This window comes from Scophthalmus maximus, chromosome 13, assembly GCF_022379125.1.
Source record: "Scophthalmus maximus strain ysfricsl-2021 chromosome 13, ASM2237912v1, whole genome shotgun sequence".
In the NCBI taxonomy this organism is placed as follows: Eukaryota; Metazoa; Chordata; class Actinopteri; order Pleuronectiformes; family Scophthalmidae; genus Scophthalmus; species Scophthalmus maximus.
The window spans coordinates 21,848,858-21,862,295 of record NC_061527.1 but is presented as its reverse complement, the minus strand read 5'-3'; the positions used below and the strand labels follow the sequence as shown (position 1 = coordinate 21,862,295).

Below are 13,438 nucleotides of genomic sequence, written 5' to 3'. Positions count from 1 at the left end.
CTGACTGGGACAAAAGACTTTAGAGAAATGTGACATATGATAGAGATTAATAGATGAGTGTCGCTGGACCAGACTTTTCATGTGTCCACTCTGGTTTTAAAACAGCTCTAATATTAAATTATAGACTCATTAATATTAGAGCTTCATTTGAATTCAATAAAAATTGTTTTATTCGCGACAGAATCCCTGACAGTGTTTTACTGTCTTATTCTATCTATTCTACACAAGGAGACAGTGAGTATGAAAAAAGAAATACTACATGTTTTATTCGAAAAATGATCCAGACGTTTTTCAGTATTTAAATAAAATACCATTCTAAAAAAATCTTGATTGGAGCTCATTTGAAGTGTGGACTGATTGTATATATCACAGTGTTTCAGTTGACTTTCTTTATGAGGAATACCCAAGGTATTTCATTTCATTAGAAATAATAAGCAGGTGTTAATTTGGTGTTAAACACTATTAGGCCATATTACTATATTACATCCATAAATATCAACATGGTGACCTCGGGGTGTTGTGGGCAGTGGACTGACCTTGCCAAGTGTGATATACTGTGTTTGTCAAATGCTGTCTATATACTGTTGAGCACAAATCCATATAATAAATTCTGCCGGTAGAGTCATTTTATCATGTCTAAAATGTGGTGTCTTGGACCCCGTGGCTTTGTCATGAACATATCATTTAAACATTTTCAGGCTAGTAGTTGAGGTAGTGCTCCCTAAAATGCAACATTCTGCTCCATTATTGTTCAACTTCTTTTAAAATGCTGAAATCAATGTTACCACCTTTGTCTTTAAAACCTGGACGTGTTGAAATACTGTTTTACAGCTGTAAGACGACTTGTTATACCTTCTTATTCAATTACACTTAAACCCCACAAGATGGTGCTATGGCCTAAAATGTAAGGTTTACACTATCCTCAGACAGATGGAAGTTGTTTTGGTGTGTATGTTTTAGACAAGCAAAATGATCAACTGAACGATTTGCAGTATTGTATGGATATAATATTATTTGAGTGCTTATAGTTGTGTAGACTCTGTAAGGAATGGTGTTAGAGATTGATTTATGCAAGGAAGTGTTGTACATCTTTGAAATGTGTAAATGAAACAATATAAATGATTTAATAGACAATTTCATGTGATTTATGTTTACAGAGTTCAACACAAGTCAGTCCCCCCCCCCCAGTCAATATTCACACAGCTAGTGCATTTTTGTTTTTATTTTCTCTTCTGTCTTAAAATGTGTAATGCAGTACTACAAATCATTCAAGGTTTCAACACGAACCCATGAAACTACTGCAGTTCACTACCCGCCATACCTCGCGTCATACTGTAGCAAAGCAGAAAATTATTAATGCAAATTTGGAGGTGGAGATCAGTAAAAAAAGAACAGCTAGATTCTAGGAGATGAGGCGCATGTACAACATGGCAGTCTACAACACAAAAGACAAAGTCGGGGGAAGTTTAGAAAGGGAAAGGAATGGTTGGTTTGTCAGGTTGTCCCTAAATGAGTTTTGCATCGGACCATAAATACTGACACAGTGTCTGTTCCCCCGACAATGGCAGGAAGCTTGTTCAGAAGGGAGGAGGTCATAGAGGAAGAGGCTCTGCCCCCCGATGTTTCAAATGTGAGGAGTAACACGGGATATTTGTTTTTGAATGAGTAAATATAAACTGCCCTAAACAAGTGAGGTAACTAGCAGAGCTGACACACACCACTTGTGCTACTTAGCGGTGGGACGTAAACCAACTGCATTGACCCAGGTTCTATAATTACAGTACTCGTACCGCATCTGAGTATTTAAAGTCTATGTGACTATGCGATTTCTGTACATTACAAAACCAACAGTCAATAAATCGTTTTGATTTACTCCATTTGAAACAGCTCCAAATTTAAAATAAGTTACCTTTTAAGTAATAATTAATCTGTTAATTTAATATATTATGACGCACAAAAAAGAATACTGGTACCAGCTACTTTCATAGTGTTAAGCAAATTTTTTTCTGCCTCTACTTATTTAAACATCGACTTTTGCCACTTATGAACGTATATGAATTCTTTGATAAAGAATATGTAATCTGAAGTATGCAAAGAGGGCCTAACTGTCAGAGGACAACCTTGACCTGAATCCTCCATAGGAGGGCAACAAAAACCACATATTTGTGTTTACATTACATTGCACTGGATGTAGCTTGTTCAGGATTTATATCCTCACATTTTTTTTAAACAGTATAATGTAAGAATAAAAATGCTTAATTATGAATTATAAACTGCTGTCAGTGTACAGTGCACATGCAGGCACTCGAAAGCCCAACTTTGTGGGGACAGTCCACCTGTTTGGTGTGTGTCCGCGCGCTGAAAGCAGGTGGGACGGAGACGGATCCGACTGTTAAAAGTCTACTTTCAAAGGCGACAATTTTTTTATGGAAACCTGCAATAGACAGAAGCGGTATGCTCAATACGCACGGGGATATATTATTAACCGGCTTTTCACCTCCTGAGTTAACGCTTAATGTGTCCCACGTGTTGCAGGAGAAAAAGATGTGGAGTCAGATAACTAAACATGTTTGGAGAGGTCCTGTGGCAATGTGGTTCAGTTTTGGAGGATTTCAGTTGAAGTAATAGGAAGGCGGAGTTTAAATAGAATTCAGATGTGTCTCTGCAACTATTTAGGGCATAAATCCTGGTATTACAAAAAAGAAAAAAATGATTGCTCTACAACAATGAAAATCAGCTCGTCTTTCCTGTTATCTGTCGTCTTTTTCTTGTCTTAGAACATGTGAGAAATTGTCCTGGTCTGTTTAAAGCCACTGTGTGGTACCCAGATCCAGCTGGGATCAAGTTTTTAATGTTGGGTTTGCTTTTTTATTTTATTTTTTTGTGGGCTTAAGTCTGAGGCAGTGGATCCGTCTTCATTCTGCCCATCTGATAACTCCCCTGCAACTCAGCCCAGCAGCAGTCCAATAACAGCCGCTGCCCAAATCAAATATTTATAGTGTCCAAAAGACATTGCTGGAAGAGGGACAAAGCAAAAGGGGGGGGGGGGGGGGGGGGGGGGGGGGGGAGGGATCTCACTGGGATGACAGCTTCTTCTATTAATTCGAAAAGATCACGGCAACCTGGTTGGAAGTAAAATGAGCGTGGTGATTTGTTACCAGCCATACAGCAAAGCATCAAGTTTTGGTTCTTTCAATATTAAGCAACCTCATTCCTCTCCACTGGCTGTACAATGTCTGCTCCTGTTTACCGGCAGTCAGGGTTAAAGGGTCTATTCAAACGCTGAAATGTCTTTATTCTAATACACTTTTATTTATTTTCTTGAAGGAATGCACTGTGACTGTTACTCTAACTTGCATTCCTTTCTTTTATCTTTGTTGTGACTCCTTTTCTGCTGCAACAAATTACAAAGCACTTTTTTATATTGTGTTATAAAACACTTTATTCCGTTATTTTTCCTCTCTTCGTCGTGACTTAAATGTGTTTTTTGAATGCATTTCTATGCCTTAAAGCACTTTGAAACGTGCCATACAAATAAAATGACATTAACACGCTGCATTCATGGTGGAATCCGGGCCTCTCTTCCTGTATATTTCGTCTTGGCGAGAGTTCTGTCAAATGTGACTTCGGCACATCCTCCTTTAAATAAACTGGTTCAGTGAGTTGAAGGTGACAGGTCATCACCGCTCCTGTGGCCACCAGCTCCCCGGTCCGCCAGTCACTGACAGTGTGTCTTCTTCCACTTTTGGGATTGTGTCAAAGAGAAAAAGAAAGTTCATATACAGCAAATATCTTTCATCTGTAGGCTCTGACTGCAGCTGCCAAGTTGGATTTAACAGTTTAATGCAGTGTACGGTCGATTCTTTGATTCATATATTTGTGAGCATAACCATAACTTAGTACCCATAAAAAAATAAGGAGTATATACTCACTCAAACATAATCTATTGGTGATAACAAGGACACATCACAATCATATTGACAACAAAGGTGAACACATTTTTTCCTTAAAAAAATAATATAATAATATATAGTAAACTTACTTTCTCTGAAAATGCAGCATTTTCACAAACCCAATCTGACCCAACACTGACATTATTAGTTATTATATACCGTTACACTTGCTAGAGAGTATCTAGCATGATATATGTTTGACAGAGCATGGTTGTGCATGTCAACCACAGTGTAATCAATTGTGTCGATACCAAACTACAAAGACTGGAGTCACATTAATGCAACGTAAAGAGGCTTTCGGATTCGATGCGCTGTTGCATTTCCATCCCCCTTCATCTCAGCTTTATTCACAGCCAAGGACACACTGTAAACAAACAGAGTGGGACACTTTACTGCTGACATGAATATGTATGAAGGTGTAAAACAATGCGATCCCTTTGAGCGTTTGCCTTGTCGGCTCTCAAAAGACGCACACCGGTGTGTGTTTTTGTGAGTTTGCCTCTTTTTCTGCAGGTGCCGTCTCATTAGAAGTGAATCACTAGGCTGACACGTGTGTCGCAGGGCCTCGCACGGCATCTCCTTTTTCAGTGGAAGTCTGACATCACAGGCAAAGCAACGGGGCGTTTGCTCGGGAGGCTACGAGAGATTTCACACGCAGAAATCGTTCTGCATTTGCAGTTTGTGATTGGGGACCGTGGGGCGGTGAAATGAAAGGATCTGACAAAAATGTCTCGGGAGAGCTGCAAATCTTCTTTTGTAACATCCTAATATTATGAAATGTATATGTGCGAATGGCTGAGAAGCCTAATAGGCAATTGATGTTCATTGTGATTACATACCTAATATCGTCTTTGTGCTAATATGATCACGGTGTAAAGCTTAAAATGAAAAGCAAGTCACTCCAAACTCTACTTTGTATGAAATCAAAGCGCATTGTTTGTATTCATATACCACTTTGGGGCTTGGGTGCACTTATTATGGACATTAAAATAAATTGGAAAAACGGTTTCACAGTTTGTGGGTCGCGCTTTATTTATTGGCCATTTAAGAAATCCCGTTCATAATGCTTTATGAATGTCAGTTTTTCTCTGCCTCAAATGAGAACCAAATGTCCCATGGATTATGGGAAATCATTTCCTTTGGTGTGTTGTTGTTTTGCAGAACCCCGCTGTGGTTAAAATACTTAAATAATATGTTGGCCAAAATGCCGTCGTTAGAAATCTTACCAAGGCTCATTTGTGTCACACTCTTTCATGCCTGTGCTTTCATTCGCAGATTAGAAGAATCAGAAGTGACTCTTTAATGCGACTGGCTCTGTTTCAGCTCCTGTAATGGTTTGGTGACTTCACCCCCGCCTTAGTTTGACCACTGCATATTTTCCCATTACCACAAAAATTACTAACCAGATAAGGGAAATTTACTTATTACTCCACAAAGCAAATACAAGTGTTTGATAAAAATTTCCCCTGTGACTCAAGAGAAGCAGGGAGTCACAAGATCAGTCTTTTCTTTTTTTGAATGTATTATACTGTACATTTTATTGTGTTTTCTGTTGAAATACTGAACAATTTTTGCATTCATCTCTAATAATCGAAGAAAATGGCAAAATTGCAGGTTTTTGCTCTGTGTTAGGGGAACATGCTTTATTTTTTGTATAGTTTGATGGAATCTAAAATGTCAGCATTAAACTGCCTTATAATTGAAAAAAAGGCTAACATCCAACAATGCATCATCTTTTTTAATGAAGTAATTGGTTTAGTTAAGTCTAAATATGCAAATGATGCTGTCAAATAAGGGTCAAAAGTATAGTAGCATAAAGGACCATAAAATGGGAAGTCAAACGAAAAACACCTGAAACTGGTTGACCAGTACCTAGAGAGGCATTTAAAGGGGCAGTAAGCGATTTTGGAGAAAGCTTGTTTCTGTCATTATTATTCTGTATAGTATATAGCATGAACTATATAATATATAGTCGATTGTTTTAGTGCTCGAGCCAGGCCGCGAACTCGCGACCTCAGGTGTGGGAGTCACGGGGTTTAAACACGGGGTCAACTCGCGTTTAATCGGCAATTGCCGACTTTCACACAGCGAGCGCCATAAAAACAAAGAAGAAGAACAGTGTAGTAAACAACAGAAAGCGTGGTCGTCAGTGAGCCGATGGTCAAAGTTACCTTATATCTTGTACTTGTCACTCTTTCAAAGTTTACAAGCTCAGCGCAGTGTTACGAGCCGAGCCTGGCCCTTTAAGCAGGTGGCACTATGGGTTTTGAAGTGTGTGTGTGTATGAGAGAAGAAGAAGGTTGGCGCTGCACGCTGTGTACGTAGCTGCAGCCACAAGGAGAATGGGCTCCGCACATCATCCATGTGACCGACAGTTTGTGGCCCCCGTGTGGCCCCATCGATGATCTGGATTGTGTTAGTTGTTACCACCAAGGAGCCAAAGCTAGGCTAAGCGAGCTAGCTACATGCGAGAGGTCTCTTTACTACAGCTGGTGAGGTGACAGCAGTTACCGACGGAGGAGTCGAGCCTTCGTCGCTTCCGTCGCGCAAACTAGCGCGTTCACCCGGGTGTGACGGTCACATCGAGGCCGATCGGAGGTGAAGCCGATTATTGCCCGGGTCTATTGCAGAGTCATCTGACCCGGGGCTGAATGCCGATTAAACGCTTTCACACTGCAGAAAACGCCGGGTGTTAGCGGGTTTAAACGGGGTTTTTTGGCCAGTGTGAAACGGGCTTAAGTATGCTGTGATAAGATAAGGTGGGATAAGACAAGACGACCCTTAATTTATCATAACGAAAAAATAACAATAACATATATGTGTAATGTGAACATGATTACACATGAAAGATAAGTTTAAATGACAACTCAAATGGTGCGTTCACAACGGACGCGATGCGAATTATTCCGCGAGTAGTTTATGTACAAAGTCAAATGCAAATTTCGCGTCCGTGAGTCGGGCATTCGGGCATTCGTGTCGAGGGTCCCTTGAAATACTTGAACTCGAGAGCTCAAATTCGCGCGACGCCTTGACGGAGAAAGTCGGAAAAAATGACCAAATGTTTGCTTGCGACCAAACTCGAAAAATTCGCATTCGCGTCCGGGCTGTGAACGCACCACAAGACATCTCCATATGATGGCATCAAGGACCCCCATGTATACTGTAGATATAGAGCTCTGCGCCCCCCCATGTATACTGTAGATATAGAGCCCCCCCATGTATACTGTAGATATAGAGCTCTGCGCCCCCCCCCATGTATACTGTAGATATAGAGCTCTGCGCCCCCCCATGTATACTGTAGATATAGAGCCCCCCCATGTATACTGTAGATATAGAGCTCTGCGCCCCCCCCATGTATACTGTAGATATAGAGCCCCCCCATGTATACTGTAGATATAGAGCCCCCCCATGTATACTGTAGATATAGAGCTCTGCGCCCCCCCCCATGTATACTGTAGTTATAGAGCTCTGCGCCCCCCCCCCCATGTGATGAACCTATAACAATCCTACACAACGGGAGCGAGAGTTTCTCATGGGTGCTGACACTTCGGAAAACTCATACGGTGATGAGGTTTGGCCTGTAAGAAGTGAGAGGGGACTGGGCCCTCCTGGGGGCCCCGGCGGAGGCCGCGCACCCCGCCTCGGGACGCTCCGCAGCGGGCGGGCAGCGGCGCACCAGCCGCCTCCCTCCAGGCCCCGCCCCTCGGACGGAGCTCCGAGCAAAAAGCGCAGACGGAGAGTAGCGGCGACGCTGCTCGCGAACACTCCCGGCGACTGCGGCTCACACCTGGGTGGGGGAAACTGTCGCGGCGAACCCCTCCGTCCACAGCTGTGCGTGTCCTATCCCCTGTAAACAAAACAGAAGGAAGAAGAAGAAGAAGAAGAAGAGGAGGAGGAGGAGGAGGGGGAATGGTGTGGAGCTCCGGCGGACAGAAGACGGGACTCTGACATCCGCATCCAGCGGAGCGACTTCAAACTTCAACCGAAGTTTACCCGCAGTTTTTGCGTGTGGAGGGACTCGAGTGGTGCACTGGTACGTCCTTCTCCTTCTCCGTCTGCGGGGCCACCGCTGGGGAACAGTACGTAAAGAGTGTCTAACGTGCGTGAATGGAGGTTATGAGAAGTGTTTCCAAGTTTGCTCGCGTTTACTCAACCGCCCCCGAAATCCAGCGCAACATCTGTCTCTCTCTCTCTCTCTCTCTCTCTCTCTCTCTCTCTCTCTCTCTCTATCTTTTCTCACTTTTCTGCTGGTGTCTTCAAGGAACCAGTAAATAACCAGGACACACACACACACACACGGGTCAACAGAGAGTGTGGTTGTCAGGATGATGGGATGAGATGAGGCCGCCAGTGAAGGCACATGCATCATGCAGCTTTAAAAGAAAAAAATCAAAATCAAAATCAAAAATCAAAAGCCAACACACTCCACAGGAGTTGTTTTGTGTGCACACTGCGATTGGTGACTGTCTGACGTCAGCTGATTTCTGCTTGTGTGTGTGTGTGTGTGTGTGTGTGTGTGTGTGTGTGTTTGTGTCACTAATGTTAGTCAGTGTTGTTGTTGTTGTTGTTGTGCAGAAGCGGAACATCTGGATGTATTGTCGTCAATAAGCACAACTGACATGATCAGAGGAGTTGACCTCGGGTCACGTTGTTGATCTGCCATTCATCCCATTGTCCTCCAGCTCCCTGCTGGACCCTGCACATTGTTTTTAAAAAAAATAATTTTATTATTATTCTCCCACGCTGAAAGATTGAAAGATTTCATGCTGTCGGACCGGTCTGAGGGGCTGCAACTGTAACCGTTACGGTTCCTGTCGATTCATCTGCCAGTTATCTCTCGTGTAATCACTCGTAGTGGTTCAGACTGCATGAGATGTTCAAAAAATGATTAAAGAAAAAATGTGGCCTCATCGAATTTCTCAGGTGACGTCTCCGAAAACAAACACACAGATGATAGTGGTGTATCGTCACATTTGTAAATCTAAAATTAGTCAACAACGCCTGAAACGTGACTGAAAAGATTCGACGGTGGTGGAAATAGTTACAGATTAAGTTTCTGTCAAATAAGTGATCCATTAGTCAAGTAATCATTAATCAGGTCATTTAAGGAATCGGACATCAGTGCAAGTACCCGCTTATTAGAATGTGCCATCTGGTGGACACGACTACAAGGTGGTTTTGTTATTTGTTTTATAGTTAACCCTAGATATATATATATTTTTTATTTTTTTATTTATCCTTTATTTTACCAGGGAGGTCCAAGATACAACATTTCTTCTTCCAGGGAGTCCTGGTCAAGATGGCGGCAAATTAAATAAAAAGGTCCATACACAGATACAAACAAAGACAGATGACAATGCTCTATGAAGACTGAGTTTAGATAGACAGCGTGCGTGTGCCTGTGTGTGTGTGTAGGATCTGTCTGCATGGCAGCGCAGCCGGCCAATGTGTTCATCATGCACAGGCGGCGTCCGACCTGGATGTTTTGCAGCGGGTCGTACCTGGACGTGTTTTTCTCATTCCCTCTGAAGTGCGTGTGGCACTGGGAGAAACCAGGCTGTGGGAAACAAAAACAACAACTTTGTAATCAGTCATCCAGAGCCATGTGGTCCTTCTGGAAAGGGGGCGAGAAGTTTGGTGGCTTGCCAGCATGACCCCCCCCTCCGGCACACATTCACAGTGAAAGGGGAGAGAAGCTCATTTAGGATTATTTAACCAGGGCTATCTGACCACACTTACTTCCCCTGACTTACTGTAAGAAGCAAACTGCTGTCAGATGAGTAAGTCTTTACTCATGCACCGCATGACGCAAGGGTGTAACACAGAAACCGGCCCCCCAGCCCTTTTGTTACGCCGCTCTATTCGCATATGGCTTTTGTGAGTATGGAAACATGGCCGTACGCCTTGACTGCAGTTGTACGCATATGCGATGACACAGACACTGTACGAGCCAGGGGCCTTTTAACACTGAAGTGACCACAAGCATGCAGCTCGGTTTCAGTAAAGCGCTGCGCCTCGAGTCTGGGGTCTGCGCGCTCTGATGTGCTTTCCAGATCTTCACCGGGTGAAATAGTTGCTCGGCTTATGGACGGTCAGGGTTCGAGGGGAAGTCACATGAGGTGATTTGAGTTGTTGCTGCAACAAAAACCTGGGCCGAGGGTGCGGAGCTCTCGGTGCACAGCCGGCACACTCAACCCCCATGAAACATGCTTGACAAAGTCTCTGGGTTAATCTTTTCGCGATAATAAGCATGTCTTTCCATCAACTCTTTGAATCTTCTGCCCTCAGTCTGAACCTTGTTCCTGTCGGAGATGCAGCAGGAGAGGGAGATGCTGTTTGGTTTCAGTCCTGAAAGTCACCTTGCAGCACAGTTTACCTTCGATCGTACATCAAAGCAGGAGGGGGGGGGGGGGCACTGGCCTTCCCTCACTTCCTCAAAGTGTAATATTTGTCATGATCTTTCCAAAACGACTTCCCCAGCCCTTCCAGCTGCCACTCAGTGAAAGCACCCTTTGTCCTTTTGCAAGCCGCTCGCGCCGCGGAGCGATGCACCTCGGTGCTCCGCGCACCGCTTCCCACACCCCCCCATTCGCGCGTGACTCAGAGTCTGTGCACATCTGTTCGTTTTTTCTTTCCACGTGGTACCTTACTAGTCGCACTGGCAGCCTTTTTCAACCTGCGAACATTATGCAATTCCTGTCACAGCACCTCCGACACGTGGGTCTGACGTTAGACACGAGCTCCGGGTTTTTGTCGGCATGAAGTATAAGGTATCACTGAGGAGGAGACGTTTGCGTAGCTGTGGATGGTGTTCTTTCGTGGCTGCAGAACCTGCCTGATAACAATCAGGAATCAGAGCCAAAAACGCAATTAGAAATGATTCTCCTGGATAAGTTTGTGTGTCAAATAAATGTCAAGGATAATTCACCTTTAAAACTTGTTTCAAACACACAGGCCACGGGGAAGCTCTTGCGTTATTACGGGCCAAAATTTGAAATATGCTCTAAAACTCGATGTCAGAACAGCTACTGTTTGTGTTCCTAATCTCCTTAGCAGCGTTAAAGTTGTGAAAGTCGGTGGCAATAATATCTGACGTCTTTTCTTCTTTTGTGGTAAAGCTGTAATCCATTTACCTCCTGGTCAATCCTCATTTTAATGATTCAGACACAGCACATTTTTCCTGGTCAAATAAAAGAATTATTGACTTTTCAAATCCAACCCATCCAATCCAAATAGTTACACCTATGTAGAATATTACATAAATGGCAAACATTAACATGATAACCTATTAGAGCTGGACGCATCCACCGGCTGAGAGAGTCAGCGCGGTACTTGTTCATTAGAAAGCAGTGTGCCACTTACAGATTTATTTTTCATCTGCAAATATTAAATATATTATATAAACAGAGCCAATGACTATTGGCTCATATTTTATTAGATTTTTAATTTCAAATACTCTGTATTGGCTTAAAAAAGTCCAGTATCAGTTCCAGTCAAACATTAAATGTGAATACTTGTTGCTGTTTGTTTAAGGAAACTGCAGCTGTCGTGTGTGGGGGAGAGAAAGCATCTATAATCTGCAAGTGAGCGTGTGGGTTTTTCCCACGGCAGCAGGTGAATAACATATGATGGGCAGTGTTGCTAGGAGACACGCTGACCACTTCCATGGTTCGCTGCTAACTGGAGCACGTCGGGGCCTCATACGGACTGCGTGGTGTTGATGGAAGATATTTGTGGTCGCTGACGCGATAAGTTCCTTTTTGTTTGTGTCGTTTCAGCACCTACTCAGTGTTATGTTTGTCCCACATGATAGAGAGTGGAGGGGGCCGGGGGGCGGGTCTGGTTTGCATTAGGTGTGTGTCATTCTTAGGGGTACAAGATGTGCTGCTGGTAAATGATCAGATAGACAGAGAGATACAACAACATCAGCCCTCTCAGCTTTTTTTTTTTTACTGCCATCGTGTCGCAGGTACAGTATGACTGAAGACTCATACCACACAATTTTTCCGTTTGCACCCCCACACAGATTTTTGCAGCACCAGCAGTGTCAGTTGTAACCAAAAAGGCAACACCTTGTAGGGAACTCCTAACTACTGTAGAGTAAAGATGGTTTTTTGTTTTGTCAATTTTGTTTCTATAAGAATATGAGTAAAATAAATGAATAAATAAATGCTGATTCTTGCAGAAAGGGGTTTAATTTTCAGTTTGACTCTTAAAAGACAAACTGAAAATGTTCAACTTATAATTTTTTTCATTGGTTAAAGGGGCAGTAAGCGATTCTAAAGCAATACACGTTTTGTAAAAATCTGCAAATATTTCCCCACCGTCCGCTAGCTGTCGCCTTTGTGTGCCCGCCGGAAAAATAAGGCGGGTTTTTCGGTTCAGCCCTGGCTCTGTAAATCAAAAAACGGTGCGGACCGCACCACACAACACTGCGAGTGCAGTTTGTAAACTTGTCAACACCTAAAGAGACGTGATAGCGTTTGGTGCTGCAACTCTGAGTTTTTTTGCCTAGTGGTCAGTGCATCTTGCTGATTCTGGAGGAACAAGCTTCATCCAGAATCGCCTACTGCCCCTTTAAACTCTCTGTAAAGCATACAGGGGTACATTAATATTGTTTTTTCTCTGTGGGATTCACTGTTTGGGGTTGAATTAGTGAGGTTAAAGCTTCAGGCGAGGTCAAGCTGATTAGCTTGGTGGTGACTCACTCAAGGCCCCACCGGAGCATCCAGCGTTGCCTGGCGCTCCCAGTTAAAGTGTGTTAATAACCTGTGGCATGTTCCAAAAGTGCTTCACACCCAGGCAAGCCACTCAGCCGCCCCACACTGCTCACACACTCGGGCCGACCACGGGCACGGGCTGGCCCCCCTCCAATTAACCCTGCAGGATTAATCCCCTGGTCTCCAAACTGCTGCTTCCCTTGTCTCATCTCATCATTGTCCATTGCTCATGGCCTGCTTCGTCTTCTGGTTGACTTTCTCCAACGTTTGTTCACTTTGCAGCTGGAGCTTGAAGCTGACTTCCTGCAGGGCCGCTTCTTTGAGAGGGAAATCCAGGAGAAAGGCCCGTTCACCCACCGTCTTCATACTGGAAGCGGAAGGATAACAACAAGATGGCGTTAAGATCCCCCGTTCCCGTGTTACTTCTCGCAATATGTTGCCTGGCATCTGCAGGTAAGTTTCTCTCACTGCTTGTCTGTGTGTAGCTATAATGCACATATCAGATATATGCAACTGTTGTCTGTTTTCTAACTAGTTTTGAGTCAAATCCATTTAAATGACACTTACTGTGCTCTGAGGCTTGGAAATGCTCTTCGGTCCGACAATCACAACTGCGCCCATACTTTTCTGTTCCTTTTCCCAGCATGCCTTTCCAAACAGTGCTTGTCAGAGTCGTGAGTGAGGGGGATTTGCATGTAACAAAGTGCTGACAAGTTCAGTCCCAGAACACAAACACTCAGCAGGCCTCCACACATCTGTCAGAGT

At 43.6% G+C, this 13,438-nt stretch overlaps 1 protein-coding gene across 1 annotated transcript in view; it reads left to right on the top strand.

Moving 5' to 3' along the window:
- The first annotated feature begins 7,672 nt into the window (after positions 1 to 7,672).
- The window catches only part of tgfbr3 (transforming growth factor, beta receptor III), a 69,830-nt gene continuing 64,064 nt past the window's right edge, over positions 7,673 to 13,438 (top strand). The window contains exons 1-2 of the mRNA XM_035647256.2: positions 7,673 to 7,986; positions 12,956 to 13,126. Of these exons, the coding sequence (XP_035503149.2) occupies positions 13,066 to 13,126 (61 nt within the window). The 5' untranslated portion in view covers positions 7,673 to 7,986; positions 12,956 to 13,065. The remainder of the gene's footprint in view (positions 7,987 to 12,955; positions 13,127 to 13,438) is intronic.